The 20,087-nt window shown below is 44.2% G+C and overlaps 1 protein-coding gene across 1 annotated transcript in view; it reads right to left on the reverse strand.

Annotated features, from left to right (window-relative positions):
* The window catches only part of KLHL1 (kelch like family member 1), a 544,736-nt gene that overhangs the window by 123,170 nt on the left and 401,479 nt on the right, over window positions 1-20,087 (reverse strand). Inside the window, exon 6 of the mRNA XM_033949988.1 lies at window positions 999-1,185. Within this exon, the coding sequence (XP_033805879.1) occupies window positions 999-1,185 (187 nt within the window). The remainder of the gene's footprint in view (window positions 1-998; window positions 1,186-20,087) is intronic.

A 20,087-nucleotide genomic window follows, 5' to 3' on the forward strand; every position in this document is an offset into this window, starting at 1 on the left:
ATGCAACTGTGTGTCATACTATTGATTTGTGCATATCATCACCTTCTTACTTCAGGCTTTAAAGTTCAATGTATTACTTACATTAGAATTAGTATATAACAAGTATTTTCTTGCCATATGTTACATGGATTATAGAACATAGTTCTACAAACTTACAATATAAGCAGATGGAGAGGATTTCAGCAAAGCTGGCTTTCAGCTTTGACCATAATGCAGTATCAATATAATAGTTCCACAATCCACAGGCAGACCTTAGGGAATTGGAAGATGGGGGGTCACCAAATAAAATCAAACATTCCTACAACAGCAAGTTCCAGTTATTGGATATCTCTTCATGACCTCATTTGAATGCCATTCCCCCTCATTTGTATGCGTGGATCGGAGGATAATCGGGACAGAGGTTAGTGAATCAGGTCAGAGGGGAATCGGGTTACAAAGGGGTCGCCCTAAGTATCCCTAAGTACACTAGCCCTAAGTACACTACCCCTAAGTACACTGTGTGTGTGTGTGTGTGTGTGGGAGGGGGGGGTGTTACATATTTGTCAGTTTTGGAGATTTTTATGAATATGGTTGATAAAGTGAGCTTTGAATATGATGATGGAAAACTGTGGTAGCCTTTCTAATTTTTATCACAAGGGACACAATATTAATTTTCTGAACACATTTATACAATCTTTCAGTATTTTATATTGATAATAATAAGGATACATAATAATAAAAAGATTTTTAAAGTTATAATCAAATTATCCCCCCTTTTACAAAACCGCTAAAGTGTTTATATAGCGCAGGCCGGTGCGCTGACTGCTCTGCACTGCTCCCGATACTCATAGAGTACCTATGAGCGTCTGGAGCAGGCCTGTATTAAAAACCACTTTTGTGGTTTTGTAAAAGGAGGGGGAGATTATATTAATAAAGATTCAATGGATTGATGAACCTTTTTCTAGTTTATACTTCACAATACAGGCCATAATCGTCTCTATGAAAATCTGATATTATACCTTTTTTGTTGTCCATTCCTCCAACAGCATACATTGTTCCCACAGTAGATTTTCTAGGTTTAGTTCTAGGACTCTGCATTAAAAGCCTTCTTTCTGGTAACAAATGATATTTCATGGCTTCTAGGATTAGCTTTTGACATTCCAGGTCATCCTTGAAAAGAGCATGATTTTCTAGATCTGCCAGAATCTGTAAACAAACAGATGTACTGTTCTCAATTAATGGCACCACTAACCAAATACCAAAACTAGAGAATAAGCTCCCCTTTTACTAAGCCGCAGTAGAGGTTTCTACTGCGGCCTGGAGCGCTAAATGCTCCAATGCTCATAGAATTCCTATGAGTATCAAAGCATTTAGCGCCCCAGGCCACGGTAGAAGCCTCTTATTAAAAAAGAGGGCCTAAATGTTTCAGCCATTTAGTAATTAATCCAAGTTTCAGAATCTCTGATATAAATCCTAATCTAAAACATTAAAGATTATGGTCTAGAGCACAGTTCTTCAACCGCCGGTCCGCGGACCGGTAGCGGTCCGCAGGAAATTTTTGCCGGTCCGCGCAGGACCGGCAAGATTGACTCATTTGAACTTCCTGCCGGTCCGCGCAGGACCGGCAAGATCAGCATCGGAAGCGTGCGCTGGGCCGGAGAGATCTTGGGGAGCCTCTGACAGTGGCTTTCTCCCCTCTCTGCAGCTCTTCTTACTTCCCAGCGCAGCGATTCACGAAGGCAGCCTCGGGGCTTTTGCTGAGTCGCGGCTGCCTCTGATGATGCAACTTCCTCTTTCCTCAGAGGCGGCGCGACCCAACAAAGGACCCGAGGCTGCCTTCGTGAATCGCTTCGCTGGGAAGTAAGAAGAGCTGCTGGGAGGGGAGAAAACCACTATCAGTCTGGGAAGCTGCTGGGCAGGGGAAAAAAGGGACAGCTGCTACTGGAAAGGGAGAAGGAGAGATGCTTCTGGGAGGGGAGGAGGGAAAGGAATCTGGGAAGCTGCTGGGCAAGGAAAAAAAAGGGACAGCTGCTACTGGAGAGGGAGAAGAAGGAGAGATGCTTCTGGGAGGGGAGGAGGGAAAGGAATCTGGGAAGCTGCTGGGCCAGGAAAAAAAAGGACAGCTGCTACTGGAAAGGGAGAAGGAGAGATGCTTCTGGGAGGGGAGGAGGGAAAGGAATCTGGGAAGCTGCTGGGCAAGGAAAAAAAAGGGACAGCTGCTACTGGAGAGGGAGACGGAGAGATGCTGCTGGGAGGGGAGGAAGGGAAGAGAGTTACTGCTGGACAGGAGGAGGAGGGAAGGGAGAATGAAAAAAGGAAGGAAACAGCTGGCAGAGAGATTAGAGGAGGGGAAGGGGAGACACAGGCATGAGAAAGTAGAGAGATTGATGATAGGAAGGGGTCAGCAGAAAAATAAGCAGAGGGACAACGATGATAGATCTGGTGTAGGAGAGATAAAAATGAAGAGAGCAGTGAAGCTGGAATGAATCATGTAAATAGGAGAGAAGGGCACAAGCTGGATGGAAAGTGGAGAGGGACATAGAAAGAAGACAGATACCATATGGAAGGGGGAGAGGACAGATAGTGGATGGAAGGGGCAGATGCTGGATTGAAGAGACAGAGAGGGCATACGCTGGAAGGAAGAGAGTGAAAAAAAGATTGAAAGCAGAAACCAGAGACGACAAAAAGGTAGAAAAAAATAATTTTATTTCTATTTTGTGATTAGAATATATCAGATTTGAAATATATATCCTGCTAGAGCTGGTGTTAGACATAACTGGGGACTGCAAAACCCAGGCAGTGCTTCTTTAGCTTTCAGCTGGCTTAGGGCGCTCTCTGACCAGGGGGCAGTTGCCCTAGTTGCACTCCCCTAAAACTATTCCTGTCATGTGTTACTTCAGTATTCTGTTAGCATGATATTTCTGTGTAGCATTCTGTAATAATTTGGCTTGTTCAGTTTTCTTGATAGTAGAGGGGATATATGTGAAGGGGAGGGGAGACAGGGGTTTTGTTGATCCTTGTTCTGTATTATTTGTATTTATAAAATGACAATTCTACAGAATATTGTTTCTTTTTATACTTTAATAAAATACATTTCAATATAAAATCATAACTGAGGCTTGTGTGGATGGGATCAGATGATTTGTGGGGACCGAGCTCGCGGAGATGGGGCGGAAACGGGATTTTTAAATTTTAGTCCTAGTAGTTTGCCGGTCCACAAAATAATTATTTTTTTTCTGCCGGTCCACGGGTGTAAAAAGGTTGAAGAACACTGGTCTAGAGCTAGCGAACAAGAAGGAAAATTGGTCATTCGCCAAAGTGATGTGAAGAAGTCATTCATTCATTTTTTGACTGGAACAATATTGTCCTATAAAAAAAAACCAACCCCAATCCAAAAGCCCAAACCTATGATTGGGGAAGGAGCAAATGGGATATCAAAATGGAATTGAAAAGAATGGACATGTGCGTTTGAATTTCACATTTGGCAAGAAGTTGTTGATTTTTCTTCTTTTCTTGCTATGCTGCATCAGAGAATTCATGAATAAGCTTAAAGCAATGCTACAGGTTATACATAAGCTCCAGTGGGTAGTGCACTTTCTTTTAAGGGACTGGAGAGTTATCGGGGCTATATTTAAACATTCACCAGCTCCTTTCAAAACATCTCTGAGAACACCAGCATGATTCTCCTGGGAAAAAGTTTACACTTTGAGATGTTGTTAACTTTCAATGAACTGCACAGCTTGTGTGGTTTAATGTAAACTGTGTTACTCATTTTGCATAACAATGAACTACTTTGCATGCATTTGCTTGCTTCACATCTCATTAATGAGACATAGACCTCTGTGATTTTTAAATCTCCCATTGGACATGAAAATACTTACAGTATCTGAATGTAACTTGCATTAATCTACCAATGAGAAAGCAGGAGCTAAACCCAAATAAATAACATTCATTTCAGACATCTCAACATATTTTACAGGATTTGTCTTAAGGTGTAGCATGGAGGGATGCAAAGTGAAGTACAGTAGTCAGAATGGTAGCAGCAGACCAGTGTGTCATTGTCTGGGATAGGCTGGGCCCCTTTAAAAAGGAAGCATAGAATGTAGAATTACTAACAGGTAGAGATCTAGAGGCAGTAACTGTGGCTTTGAATGACAGGTTGAGGTGGCAGATTAACTTAACTGGCAGAAAATACTTTGGTATAGAAAACAGGCAAAAATGAAATTCTGTGGATTGGGACTTTTAATTTTGCAAACTTGTCAATTCTTTTAGGCACTTGACTATTGTCACCTCACATTCTGACATTGAAAGATTAGAAAATATGTCTACTAAAGGGCAGATGAGAAAGGTGTGTGATTGAATTTTGAATTCAACTTGGAGAGAGTGGTAATGAAACTCTTGAAATGTTATGGCAAGCATACAGCGGTGAAACAATTAGCTGTGCTTTGTAGTTTCACACATATGTCTTCCTCATCTGCTATGATGAAACTTACAAAGTTTTTCCTCTAGCTGTGACCCAACAAAGAAGACTATGGCAGTCCAACTACAGGTTCAGAAACATTGATGTATGAGCTTCACAAGTTTGAGCATGGAAAAGAGAACATTAACACAAAAGGCCCTGATTCTGTAAACAGCGCCTACTGGTAGGCGCCTAACAATTTTTATGAACAGTGCCATTAAAAATTGATTGAAAACAATTAAAAAAATAATTTTAGGGTAGGTGCCTACATCAGTAGGCATTTACACCGAGGTAGACATGGCTAAGGGTGAAGTTTGGGTATGGATTGCCTTAGGTGTCTGTGTAAGTGCTGATAAAATAGGCCAAGATAACCCTGGCCTAATATAGGGGTCCTTTTACTAAGGTGCGCTAACTGATTTAGCAAGCACTGAAGATTAGCGCACGCTAAATGCTAAGGTGCCCATTATAATCTATGGGTGCCTTACCATTTAGTGCATGCTAATCGGTTAGCGTGCAATCGGTTAGCGCACCTTAGTAAAAGGACCCCATAGTGGTGCCTAACATTATGATGCCTAGTGGCACGTAAGTCGAGTTATGCACCTCTAGGCACAATTCTACATACAGCACATAGCAGTTGATTGACATTCGTGCCCAGCGACCCTTAGCCACGAGGTGCCATTTATAGAATCAGACCAAAATGCCTTAACAAGCTTTATGGTATGCATTTTCTTACTCTTTAAGCATGCATTAGGACATAATGCCTTATTTTAAAAAGGCCCCTTAATTAGAACAGACAGATACATCTGAGCAAAAAAGTTCTTTTCAGGTTATTTTGGACTCTGCATTACTTCTTCCATTGCTATTGACATATTTGGCTCAGTTATTATACAAATAAAATTAAACAAGATAGGCAGTCATTAAGGCCACCGACAGCATGTCAATCATGAATCAGCGCTGATTATAGAATTTCGCTTTTTTTTTCTAGACTGGCGGGTTAAATGTAGGCCAGCATTTTAGAAGCCTACTTTTTAAGGCATTGGTATCACACATATAGAAGAGCCTAGAAGCACCTAAAGATGTCAAAGGCCACTTCCGGTGCAAGCCATGCCCACGCTGGCCTTAGGCATCCTTACACATCCCTAAGCACTTCTGTAAGTGCGACACCGGTGCCGTAAATGAAGGTGCTGTTCGGCACCTTTATTTATTTTTTTTTAAAAACGTGCTTCTGGATTGGTTGGTTAGCTAATGGTAGGGTGTCCTAATGTTGGCTAACCTTCAACGCATCTTCGAGAATTTCTCCCTAAAGGTTATATTTTTTAAAATTATGGGTTAACATGTGACACATTTGAGAGAGATATTTCAGTGGATACAGCCTGGGATATTTTCATTCAAGTCATATCTTCCACAGTTCTTTCAGTTTCATAGAAGCTTTCATATTCTTACTGTTCATTAGATGGATAGTTGTCCTTCTTTTTTGTTAACAGACATAGCCCATGAAATAGTGGTTTGGTTAACTTATTTTGTAAATGCTATCTTAGGGTCAAATATTTACCCTGATTCAATAGGAAGTATAATATTAACTCCTCTACGTTTTAAGTTCAAAGGAATTGATTTAACTTTTGTAAATAATTGTGACTTGCTGAGCAAACAGGTATCAAAAGTGGGGTATGTGACTTATTTACAAGATAGAAGGATATCAACAGCATAATCCTGCCAAATTTCAGCCTCAGGCATACACTGATTATGTCTTTAAAAAATGAGAAACATTTATCAATAAAAAAGCAATTAACCCCAGAAATCACAAACTTGCAGTTTTTAGGCTGTAGTGAAGATGAAAAACATCTAAGTTATTAAATAAATAAATTGCATAGTCCCATTCTATTGACTCTATAATACACAAACTTTCAAAAATGTAAATTGCCCAAATTTACCCCTCCAAACTTTTATAGCCTTTATCTCTGTTATTTGTAACCAAACTTTTGGTACCTTTACACTCAGTGGGTCACAATTATAGACCTATTGCTAGTATAGCTTGCTAAACCTTTGGGATCATGTTCTCTAAGTCAGTGGTTCCCAACCCTCTCCTGGAGGACTACCAGGCCAGTCGGGTTTTCAGGATAGCCCTAATGAATATGCATGAGAGAGATCTGCATATAATGGAGGTGCTAGGCATGCAAATCTGCTCCATGCATATTCATTAGGGCTATCCTGAAAACCCGACTGGCCTGGTGGTCCTCCAGGACAGGGTTGGGAACCACTGCTCTAAGTGATGCCTTAGCTTAGACAAAATCCAAACAAAAGAGCAAAGCGTGCCTGGTCTTCAAACTCCTCTTTATTAATAGTAAATAAATTATATATGCAAAAAACTAAAGCAGTCACATAAATATGGCAAGGACTCGACACAGTCCATGTTTCAGCTATGGTGCTTGCATCAGGAGTTACAAATGATAGAAACAAACCATAACACTGGCATTCGCATCACTCCTTATACTCACATCACTGAATAAAGACACATAACACTTAGTAATGGCAAAGCATGGGCCGCAGCTTTATTAAACTTATCCATCAATGAATTTGTAAAACATAACATTTTATACATAAATAATTCAGTGTAGCATAACAACCTTAACAAGCATAAACCTTGGAGCTATTCGGTGTCGAACTAGCTCAACTCACAAAACTCAAACCCCTTGATGCTAATCGGTGTCGAATTAGCACAGCTCAACAAATTCAACACATTCCATGAAACCCCACTTCCCCCAGCAAGACTCGCGGTATCGCAGAATCATGCCGGCCACCCATGGCGGTTCCGCACATGAGCAGAATAAGCACATAAAATATATAACTTCATAAGCCACACTGTGCACAATTCACCCCATAACACATTTCCGCAAAAGCTGCGACCACCCACCAAAACCAAACCACCCAAAAAACTGGGAGGGCGGGAAGGGAACAAATTTAACCCTGCCTACCCACCTCTTCCCACACTCCCACCCTTCACAAACTGATTTTGCCCGCCAAATTCACCCTTAATCCTCACAAGTCCTTCACCAATCATCCCTCACCCTTCCTCACAACCAATCCTCCTGTCCTAGCACCCCAACCACCAATCCCTTCCAACCTCTAGCTCCCACTACCAACCCTCACATTCCAACCCCCCCTCCATCCCCAGCCCACTGTAATTATGTTATAAGGATTCGCTCAGCCACTGTTATCAGCTTACAGCTAAACTGTAAGCTCCCTTAATGAAATCTGAATGCTAAAAGATAAAAACAAACCACAAATGGCATCCAAATTCGGGATGACAACAGCTATCTCACACTGGAGTTGAGAAACGTCAAACTCTCTATGTCACAATACTTAATACTTCTTTTTAACAATAGGAGTCACTAAAATCCAGTTTAAATTCTGAAACACACTTTAAAAGTTCTTATTAATTCCAACTTATTAACTCCAAACTTAATTTAAAAATCTCAATAAATCATGAGAACCAGCAGGTATCAGATAAGTTTTTGACCCACAACTTACACATACTCAGCTGTATCCTATGCCACAACCTTCTAATTACACACATTTGCTCAGTAGCCCATAAGCAGGTATAATTTGCAGCATTTCTAATGAAATTAAACATTTACTGAAAATATTATTTAAAAAAATATTCATTCCTTCCACAAACTCCAGAGCTGACATACAAATTTTCACTCAGCAGACATACTATTTCTTTAACAATTCCTTTTGCTGCCTTAATCTCTCTGCTCTCCTGTAGCTCACAATAATGGTCCTGGTGCTCCTAATGAGACAGCTGATATTAAGTGAATCTTCTCCCAAGCCCAGCCTCTAAGTAGCTCTCAGCATTCCCCCTTCTGCCTCTCTGCTGTAAGTGCTTTAAATTTATTATTTTTTTCATCCTGTTACATTAGTCATTCCCATTAATATAAACCTACACAAATAAGGGTGCTGGTGATCAGAAAATAATGCAACCAATACATGTAAAGGACAACATTTCTCATCTGGGCAAATCCAAGTGACTCAAGTGGGCACAAAATTGGCTGCAAAACAGGAGAAACAGATGATGCAGCTAGTAGTTTTTTCCAGTTAAATGCATCCTTAGAGAAGTGAGAAGTAAAGGAAAACCATTAGATGACAATGCCAGGCAGCAGAATCACAGGAATTGATAAAGTGCCGAGCATACTGTCCATGCAGCAGCCAGTGCTCCTATACTAGTGGTATTCACTTCCATTCATAATTAGAAAGGAGAGAATAAGTCATAAGCTTGCACACACATTTCAGTATCTAAGTGCATTGAGTGTTAAACATAGGGCTTGTATTTTTGGATATTCATTGATTTTCACACATAAATCTCTAGCAGAAGCAAGTTCACCCGATGTTCTGAGAACACAAAGCTCTTGCTATGGTAGGATGCATTCCCTGACAAATTTCCCAGGTTTCCAAGTTTATTAAAATCTTATTTTCCCACACCATGAATAAATTTTCTGGTTGGCTTACAGCCTAAAATCCGGTGGTACATATAATAACAATCTCACATTTCACATATACAGAAATTTAGGATAATTTGAACTACAAAATTTTATAATAAAGAAGGGATCGGAAAACATAATATAATGATTTTATGTCTTACAGAACTCTACCAGCACAGTTAGGTCCCCATTATAAATCGTAATACTGACCTTATATCTTTAAGATTTATAAGCGTCTTCAGATAAGAAAGTTTTAAGATCGTTCCTCTGTGTCTATGCTACAGTCTAAAACAGCAGTCTCAAACTCACGACATGCGGGCCATATACGGCCCACCAGGTACTATTTTGAGGCCCTCGGTCTGTACGCAATTGTCCGCTCCACAAGTGTCCAGTGGTCGCATACGGCGGTCGCTGTAACCTCACGCAAGCGCTTTCCTGCGTCTGTACGCGATTATGAGGTGGAGTCCAATCGCATGTAGATGCAGGAAAGTGCTTGCATGAGGTTATAGCAGTGAGGCAGGCAATGTTCCAGAACGTAAAGTAACCATTGGAGCAATGGTTGGAGGCAGTGCAGTTTGGAGCAATGGTTGGAGGCAGTAAAGCTTGTGCGTATGTCCTATGCTGGAGGAGTTGGGAGCTGAAGGCGGTTGCGGACGCCTGTTATAACTGTTATAATCTTTTGTTAATTCAAAGGAAAAGGAAAGATGTGAAACTTTAACTGTGAGGGTCCCAGAAAAAATAGGGTACTTGGAGGGCCACAGAAAAAATAGTTAATATCTTATTAAAGAAATGACAATTTTGCAAGAGGTAAAATTCTTTATAGTTTTTAAATCTTTCCTTTAACTGTTAAAGGAAAGATTTATAAATTATAAAGAGTTTTTCCTCATGCAAAATTAACATTAACTATTTTTTCTGCAGCCCTCCAAGTACCTACAAATCCATAATGTGGCCCTGCAAAGGGTTTGAGTTTGAGACCACTGGTCTAAGAGGTCTTGTGGCAATTGCCCTCAAATTTCTTCCATCAATCAGCTAGTCTAGTCATCACTAACGTGACCATTTATTTTTTTCATCAAAACGGGACATCTATTAATATTCAGTCCCGCCCCCAATCCCACCCTAACCCCGCCCCCCAATTTCTTCCATTCATTTTTCATGTACACACAATATCTTATTATTTCGTAATAGTAACCATAAAATTTTAAAAAAACACAAAGCACCCTATACGCAGAAAAAATGTTAATTATTTAAATTTGGGGGGTTTTCAAAGATGTCACCTCAGTAACTATAGAAAAATAGACAAATATAGTACAAAATATAGACAGCAGATATAAATTCTCAAAACTGACACATTTTGATCACTACATTGAAAATAAAATCATTTTTCCTACCTTTGCTGTCTGGTGATTTCATGAGTCTCTGGTTGCGTTTCCTTCTGACTGTGCATCCTTTCTTTCATTTCTTTCTGCACTCAGGCCCAACAATTGTCCCTTTTTATTCCATCCCTCCTTCCTTCCTATGTCCTTAGTGCCCCCAGCGCCTCCTTCCTATATCCTTAGTGTCCCCAGTGCCTCCTTCCTATGTCCTTAGTGTCCCCAGCGCCTCCTTCCTATGTCCTTAGTGCCCCTTTCTATGTCCTTAGTGCCCCCAGTGCCTCCTATTTCCTTAGTGTCCCCATCGCCTCCTTCCTATGTCCTTAGTGCCCCCAGTGCCTCCTTCCTATGTCCTTAGTGCCCCCAGATCCAGTGTCAGTTCTCCTTTGTACCTTTGTTCCAGATCTCTCTCTCTCCCTCCTCTGTTATGATCATCTTACTGTCCTACAAGCGCATTCACTTTGCAGCCTTTCAATATCTCTCCTCACTTATCTCCCCTTATGCCCCCCCTGTGAACTCTGTTCATCCCGTAAGTCCCTCCTATCCATAATCTTCTCCTCTACTGCCAACTCCAGACTCCGTCTCTTCTATCTTGCTGCACCATATGCCTGGAACAGACTGCGTGAATCATTAATAAGTTTGGAGAAGTTCCTGAAGGAAAAGTCCATAAACTGCTGTTGAGGCAGATATGGGAGAAGCCACTGCTTTCCCTCGATCAGTGGCATGGAATGCTGCTGCTATTTGGATTTTTACCAGGTACTTGTGACTCGGATTGGCTTCCTTGAAGATGGGATAATGGGCTAGATGGACCATTGGTCTGATCCAGTAAGGCTATTCTTATGTTCTTATTTCATCAGGCTCCATATCTAGCAGTATTCAAATCCAACCTAAAACCCTACTTTTTTAAGGCTGCTTTCAACTCTTAATTCCCACTCACTGTAAGATACCTATGTCCAACCTATTGTTCTCTCTGTTAGAAACTCCCTAGCCTCTAAAAGGTTAGTGATCTACAGCTTGGAAAAGAGACGGTTGAGGGGAGATATGATCACAAAATCCTGAGTGGAGTAGAATGGGTACAAGTGGATCGATTTTTTCACTCTGTCAAAAATTACCAGGACTAGGGGACACTCGATGAAACTGCAGGGAAATACTTTTAAAATCAATAGGAGGACATTTTTTTCCATTTAGAGAATAGTTGAGCTCTGAAATTCATTGTTAGAGGTTGTGGTGGGAGTGGATGATGAGCTATTTTTAAGAAGGATTTGGACAAATTCCTGGAGGAAAAGTCCATACTCTGCTATTGAGACAGACATGGGGGAGGCTGCTGCTTGCCCTGGATCAGTGGCATGGAATGTTGCTGCTCCTTGGGTTTTAGCCAGGTACTGGGGACCTGGGTTGGCCACCGTGAGAACTGGCTACTGGGCTTGATGGACCGTAGGATTGACCCAGTAAGGCTATTCTTTTTTTTTATTATTATTATTTATTTATTGAAACTTTAATATAACAAACAAGCAAAATACACTTGCAAAAGAATTAGGGAATTGAAACCTAAAGTCACAATGACTATAAAGGTACAGATATATATATATATGTATATATATTGTGACAAGGATCCGGCTAGGCCTAATAAAGCCAAGGGAAAAGCTCCTGTAAGTATCACTAAAGTTCCAGTGACTAAGTGGAAGAAACATCCTGGGTATAGTGGAAATCCTGTGCACAATGTCAAGAGTGAGCCTGCCCCTTTAAAAGTTCACAGAGCTCAGGCAGGAACTAGAAGGACAGGGCTTTTTAAGAATTTAGCTGACTCTGCTGTTAGGGGGCGTGGTTGCTGGCCGAGTCTCCCTTTTTCTGAGCTTCCCTTGTCAGAAGGAGAGGAGAGGCAGCTGGGACTGGAAGTTGAGGAAAAGCTGAGAAGGAAGTCAGCTAGAGCAGCTAACTTATGGCCAGCACAGGAAGGTTCTCACATGGAGTGGGAAATGGAAAACCCTGAAGCACAGTCTGAGGTTTGTGATATGGACTGGCTGGAGAACAATGTTATGTCTCATGGGGAAGAGCACCCCATGGAATGGGAGTAGGTTTGGGAAAGCCTGAATTTCCTTTTTCCTTTGTGAAGGGTTTTTTTCCTTTTTTGGAGTTTTGTGTTTTGAAAGTATTTTTATACACTGTTTTGAACCTGTGCTGGAAGCTGCAGAATTTACCTTGAGCTTAGCTGATTGGAAACAGTGGCAACACCTGTAGGAGAACCGGCCTCTCTGCTCCTAAGGGGAATTGCTGTTCAAGGTTATCACAAGCATAATTAGTGCCAATACTGTTAAAAGCCTTATATCCTAAACCATTACCAGAGGCATGAACTGTTCTGTCTTACCTTGAAGGTGGCATATAGGATGAACTGTATTTTGTGTTCTTATTGTTTTGAACTTATCTCTGAAAGCACAGCTGGTGCTGGGATTAGAACTTGCATGTATGAGAAAAGAAGCAGCAGAGAAAACTGGAATGTTTGGTTTTTTTATTGATGCCAAATTTTGACCTTTTTGTTTGGAACTTTCATTGATGTTCAATAAAAGTGTAATATTTGGACAAACCAGGCCATTTTGGTGTGCAATTTATGGGAGACACCAGGCAAGCTGTGTTCTACCACCTTTACGCTCGTGCCAAGACTAGGATTCTGTGGAGCTACTAGGCCTCGCCAGGATCCCGGTCCCACAAGTGGTATCAGAGGGGATTATACTGCCTCCTGGTGGGCACAGAAAATTTTTTTTTTCTCTTTTTTTTTCTCTTGTTACTCTTTTCGAGTGGTCTTTCTTTTGGGACCTAATAACTACTTGCTCTTGGGATTTATGTTCCTGATGTAACGACGCTTGGGCTGAGGCGGTTGGAGAATCACAACGTGGGAGCAACAGCGGTGGATTGGCACCAGGATTGTTGGGGAAGCGAGACTGCTGATCCAGCAGTGAAACGGTGAAAATGACAGGATTGTGGTTTGGGGACGCCCTAAGATCCCAAAGGCGCAGACTCTTCAGTCCCTGAGGTAAGAGGTACCTAGGGGGGGAACTGAAGAGGATTCCTGAAGTAAAGAGGTCTCCCAGTTTAGACAGGGAAGGAGAATCTCTGCTTTAAGGAGCCGCACTTGGTGTTTCCTGTTCCTTTTATGTTTCAGGATGGACGTCAAGCAGTTGGTGGCGGTGATGGACGCCGGGAGACAACAGTTAACCGAGGACTTGCGTGCGGTGATTCATGCTAACCAAGAAATTTGGAGAGCTAACCAGGAGACGGCACAACACCGTCACGAGGAACTTGTAAAAGTACTTTCAACGCAGTTAAGGACTTCTAGTCTGGGACCTGCTGGTGGACAGACAGCTATGGACGCAAGTATGCCAGGTGCCGGGGTCCAGAGTCTGGTAGGACCTCACCCTTTACAATTTTTGACGCTATGTAAAATGGGGACGCAGGATGCAGCAGATGACTTTCTCAATACTTTTGAGCATGTTGCTACGGCTGCTGGATGGCCAGAGAGCCAGTGGGCTGTAAGATTAGCACCTTGTCTGGCAGGGAAAGCTTTGTCAGCATACCAAACCTTGAATCCAGAGTATGTTACCAATTATGCCCAAGTTAGGGCTCACATCTTAGAAACTTTAAGTCTCACTAAAGAATACTATCATCAGCAATTTCAGGGTTCCCATATGTTGGAAGGGGAGCGCCCTAAAACACTACTGCAGCGCCTGCAACGCATGGCGGAAAGGTGGCTACAGTCTTGTTTAACTGACGTTAAGGCATTATTTGCTGAGATCCTGAAGGAGCAATTTATTGAAGCACTACCTGAGATGGTTCGTGGCTGGGTTAAGAAGCTGGGAGGAAATGAGTTGGCACAAGTGGTAGAAGCAACGGAACATTTTATGGATGCCACTGCTTCCTATCCTGGTACAGAAGGTAGTGCTAAAACCTCAAAGGGAGTTTATGTGGAGAATGAGATCAAACGAGTAGCAGCTCCTGGTATAGTGCCTAAAACCTTCCCTAGTAAGCAAGGAGGGCCTAAGAGGGAGGTGATCTGCTATAAATGTGGGAAAGCAGGACATTTACAAAAAAATTGTAGGGGAACGAGAAAACAAATCCTGGTAGGTGATAGTGCCACACACAATTCTTTTTACAAGCACCTGGTCCAAGTAGAGGACCAAATGGTGGAAGCTTTACTAGACACTGGGGCCAATCAGTCCATGGTGGCCCGGTCTTGGTGGCAGGAGGCTATGCAGGGGTGGCTAGAACCTCCAATAGTAGGACAGGTAGGAATTAAATGTGTTCATGGTGCCACAGTGCGTTATCCCCTAAGGGAGGTTAGTGTGAAATACCAGGGACGTTTCCATAAGTTAAAGATAGCAGTGGTACCCAGGGCTCCATACCCCTTAATCTTGGGGAGGGATTGGGAGGGCCTGGGATCCATGTTATCTCATAGAGAGGGGCTCATTTCTACACGGGCTCAGATGTGTCAAGTAGTAGAAAGGGGAGATACTTCCCAGGTAGAAGAATCTCCCCCTTTTCCTTTTCAGGAGGAGATCTTTGACGAAAGTACACGGGCCCAACCCAGGAGACCCCGGGCGGGCAGGAAACAAGTAAAATGCTAGAGGGGCCGGGGGTTAAGAGAAGCCCAGCAGGCTGGCTGTATGCCATGGGTACCTGCGGATATTTTAGAGACCTTCCCTACCTTTAAAGAAGAACAGAGGTGGGACCCTTCCTTGAGGGATGGTTGGCAGCAGGTGGGCCAGGGTCCCGAGAAAGGCATCAGGTGGGTGGAGAAAAGGGGTTTGCTTTATAGGGAAACTCAGAAGGAGGGGGAGATGGCTGTATTAGAGCAACTGGCGGTGCCGAAGGGATTTCGTAATACGGTCCTCCAGATTGCTCATGATCATCCCATGGCGGGGCATAAAGCCCAAGAAGCCACGCGTATCCAAGTGGCTCGTCGATTTTATTGGCCAGGGATGGGGTCGGATGTGGTGAGTTTTTGTGCCTCCTGTCCATTATGCCAAAAGCTGACACATCAAGGCCCGAACAAAGCTCCCTTAATACCCATTCCGGCTGTACAGTCTCCCTTGTGTAAGGTAGGAATGGATATTGTGGGACCCCTGGAGAATACGTCCAGAGGGTTTCGGTATATTTTGGTGATAGTTGACTTTGGGACACGATTTCCATGGGCTTTTCCCTTAAGAAATATCTCCACTCGCAACATCATCAGTGAGCTTATCAAATTATTTTGTATGGTAGGTTTCCCGAGGGAGGTCCTTAGGGATAAGGGCAGTAATTTCCTCTCTCGGGAAATGAAGTGTTTTTGGGAGTCTTTTGGGGTTCGTCACCTGAAGACCGCGGCTTACCATCCTCAATGTAACGGTCTGGTCGAACGCTTCAACCAGTCGCTAAAAGGGATGTTACAGAGGCTAGGGAAGAAATGCCTTCGGGACTGGGACCTGTACCTTCCCTTGGTTCTCTATGCGGCTAGAGAGAAGGTTCAGGATTCCCTAGGGGTAAGTCCCTTTGAATTAATGTTTGGCAGGTCTCCTAGGGGCCTGTTGGACTTGCTCAAAGTGACCTGGGACTGCCAGCAGGAGTCATCCTCCAATATTATATCTTATTTGGCAAACTTAAAACAGAAGTTGGGGGTCCTGTGGGAAAAAGGTCAACAAGGGTTGGAGCAGAGTCAGGTGCGATATTATCGTCAGAAGCGATATTATGATAAAGGGGCGCAAATTAGACAATTGAGCCCGGGCCAAAAGGTACTGGTGCTGGTTCCAGACGATCCACATAAATTCCTGGCTCAATGGAAGGGTCCTTATGTGGTTACCCTGCAACGTACGGCTGTAGATTATGAGGTACGGGATTCCAGAGGACGTCATCAGACATACCATGTCAATCTATTGAAGCCGTGGAGAGAACGTCAGGCCCTGGCAGCTCAGGTGAAGGAAGAGGAGGAGGAGGATTTTGGACCACAGTTAGAAGACTTCTTGCAGAAGGAGGAAGTGGGGGTTAACCCAAATTTGACTCGTAGTCAATCTCAGAGTGTGCAGAGATTAGTGACAGAGTTTCAGGATGTGTTATCCCCTATTCCAGGATGCACCGAGTTGGTTTGCCATGATATCCAGACTGTGCCAGGAAAGGTGGTGAGGGTGCGTCTGTATCGGATGTTGGAGGAGCAGAAGCAGCTAGTCCAGGAGCTGGTTGAAGAGATGCTGAGCCTAGGAGTTATTGAGGAATCCTGCAGTCCATGGAGCAGCCCTATTGTCATAGTTCCAAAGGCTGATGGGACCCCGCGATTCTGCATTGACTTTCGTAAGGTGAATGAGGTATCGGCCTTTGATGCCTTTCCCATGCCACGGGTGGATGACCTGCTGGACAAATTGAGAACTGCCCAATACTTGTCCACTCTGGATCTCACCAAGGGATATTGGCAAATCCCTCTGACCCACGCAGCCCGACCAAAAACAGCTTTCCAGACACCACAAGGCTTATACCAGTTCAGGCACATGCCCTTTGGGCTTCATGGAGCGGCAGCTTCTTGCCAACACGCGAAGAACGAGGTTTTACGCGGCCAGCAGGGGCATGCGGCAGCATATATGGAGGATGTGGTCATTTTTTCTAATTCTTGGGGAGAGCACATGGAGCACTTACGGGAGGTCTTGGAAGCACTGCGAAAGGCAGGCTTCACAGTGAATCCTAAGAAGTGTGCTTTCGGGCAGAAAGAAGTTGCATATTTGGGTTACGTGGTAGGGAATGGGCAGGTACGCCCTCTAGTGGATAAAGTGCAATGCATACGGGACTTCCCTATTACTGAATCCAAACGGCAGCTAAGGGGATTCCTGGGTCTGGTAGGGTATTATCGGCGCTTCATCCCTAATTTTGCTACTAGGGCCACTCCCTTGACCAACATGCTCCGTAAGAACTACCCTGATAGGTTACAATGGGATTTTGAAGGGAGGAGGGCCTGGGAAAGCCTCAAAAATAATTTGTGTCAGGAGCCCGTTTTGGCGGGCATTGATTTTCAACAGCCATTTGTACTCCAAACCGATGCTTCGGGATCAGGTTTAGGAGCTATATTGTCACAAGAACGAGGGGGCATTGAACATCCAGTATTGTACCTTAGCAGGAAGTTGCACCCAAATGAGTGTAATTATGCTACTGTTGAATTGGAGTGCTTGGCCGTAAAGTGGGCGGTGACCAGCCTCAACCATTATCTCAGTGGACGAGTTTTTACCTTGGTCACAGATCATGCTGCTTTACGGTGGTTGGACTCTATGAGGAATAATAATACTAGGCTCACACGATGGTATTTGGCTCTTCAGGGATACAGATTCCAGGTGATCCACAGGCCAGGGAAGCTTCACACCAATGTAGATACTTTGTCGCGTCTGTCGGAACTATCTTCACATAATCCATCTCTTACCCGGGGTAAGATTTTGAGGGTGGGGGAATGTGACAGGGATCCGGCTAGGCCTAATAAAGCCAAGGGAAAAGCTCCTGTAAGTATCACTAAAGTTCCAGTGACTAAGTGGAAGAAACATCCTGGGTATAGTGGAAATCCTGTGCACAATGTCAAGAGTGAGCCTGCCCCTTTAAAAGTTCACAGAGCTCAGGCAGGAACTAGAAGGACAGGGCTCTTTAAGAATTTAGCTGACTCTGCTGTTAGGGGGCGTGGTTGCTGGCCGAGTCTCCCTTTTTCTGAGCTTCCCTTGTCAGAAGGAGAGGAGAGGCAGCTGGGACTGGAAGCTGAGGAAAAGCTGAGAAGGAAGTCAGCTAGAGCAGCTAACTTATGGCCAGCACAGGAAGGTTCTCACATGGAGTGGGAAATGGAAAACCCTGAAGCACAGTCTGAGGTTTGTGATATGGACTGGCTGGAGAACAATGTTATGTCTCATGGGGAAGAGCACCCCATGGAATGGGAGTAGGTTTGGGAAAGCCTGAATTTCCTTTTTCCTTTGTGAAGGGTTTTTTCCTTTTTGGAGTTTTGTGTTTTGAAAGTATTTTTATACACTGTTTTGAACCTGTGCTGGAAGCTGCAGAATTTACCTTGAGCTTAGCTGATTGGAAACAGTGGCAACACCTGTAGGAGAACCGGCCTCTCTGCTCCTAAGGGGAATTGCTGTTCAAGGTTACCACAAGCATAATTAGTGCCAATACTGTTAAAAGCCTTATATCCTAAACCATTACCAGAGGCATGAACTGTTCTGTCTTACCTTGAAGGTGGCATATAGGATGAACTGTATTTTGTGTTCTTATTGTTTTGAACTTATCTCTGAAAGCACAGCTGGTGCTGGGATTAGAACTTGCATGTATGAGAAAAGAAGCAGCAGAGAAAACTGGAATGTTTGGTTTTTTTATTGATGCCAAATTTTGACCTTTTTGTTTGGAACTTTCATTAATGTTCAATAAAAGTGTAATATTTGGACAAAACAGGCCATTTTGGTGTGCAATTTATGGGAGACACCAGGCAAGCTGTGTTCCACCACCTTTACGCTCGCGCCAAGACTAGGATTCTGTGGAGCTACTAGGCCTCGCCAGGATCCCAGTCCCAAAATATATATATATATATATATATGGAAATAAAATGAAATTATTCACAAATTGGATCCAAGAACAAGGAAATAAAAGAAATACATAAGTAAATATAAATCTCAATTACCGTATTTTCACGCATATAACGCGCGCGTTATACGCGTTTTTACCTACCGCGCATACCCCTCGCGCGTTATACGCGTGAGCGCGGTATACAAAAATTTTTTTACATAGTTCCCACCCCGCCCGACACCCGATTCACCCCCCCCCAGCAGGACCGCTCGCACCCCCACCCCGAACGACTGCTCGCACGCGCTCGCACCCGCATCCACGATCGGAGCAAGAGGGAGCCCAAGCCCTCTTGCCCGGCCGACTCCCCAACTCCCCGACAATATCGGGCCAGGAGGGAGCCCAAACCCTCCTGGCCACGGCGACCCCCTACCCCCACCCCGCACTACATTACGGGCAGGAGGGATCCCAGGCCCTCCTGCCCTCAACGCAAACCCCCCTCCCTCCAACGACCGCCCCCCCCAAGAACCTCTGACCGCCCCCCCCGCCGACCCGCGACCCCCCTGGCCGACCCCCACGACACCCCCACCCCCCTTCCCCGTACCTTTGGTAGTTGGCCGGACAGACGGGAGCCAAACCCGCCTGTCCGGCAGGCAGCCAACGACGGAATGAGGCCGGATTGGCCCATCCGCCCCAAAGCTCCGCCTACTGGTGGGGCCTAAGGCGCGTGGGCCAATCAGAATAGGCCCTGGAGCCTTAGGTCCCACCTGGGGGCGCGGCCTGAGGCACATGGGCCCAACCCGACCATGTGCCTCAGGGCGGGTGAACGGAGAGTCGGGACAGCGCACGGAGAGGCGGGGCAGTGCACGGAAAGTCAGGGAGGGTGAACGGAGAGTCGGGACAGCGCACGGAGAGTCGGGGCAGTGCACGGAAAGTCAGGGAGGGTGAACGGAGAGTCGGGACAGCGCACGGAGAGGCGGGGCAGTGCATGGAAAGTCAGGGAGGGCGAAAGGAGAGTCGGGGCGGGCGAAAGGACAGTCGGGCTGCATGCGCGGTATACCCGTGAGCGCGGTATACAAAAGTTTTTGTACATAAAATCGTGGTTTCTGCGCGCTATACCCGTGTGCGCGTTTTACACGGGTGCGCGTTATCTGCGTGAAAATACGGTAGACGGATTAGAAGGCATGATATCTCTCTCCAACAGCCAGTTCATTATACTGTGGACATAGCCTTTAAACCAATAGTTACCCCTCCCCCTTC

This window comes from Geotrypetes seraphini, chromosome 6, assembly GCF_902459505.1.
Source record: "Geotrypetes seraphini chromosome 6, aGeoSer1.1, whole genome shotgun sequence".
Taxonomy (NCBI): domain Eukaryota; kingdom Metazoa; phylum Chordata; class Amphibia; order Gymnophiona; family Dermophiidae; genus Geotrypetes; species Geotrypetes seraphini.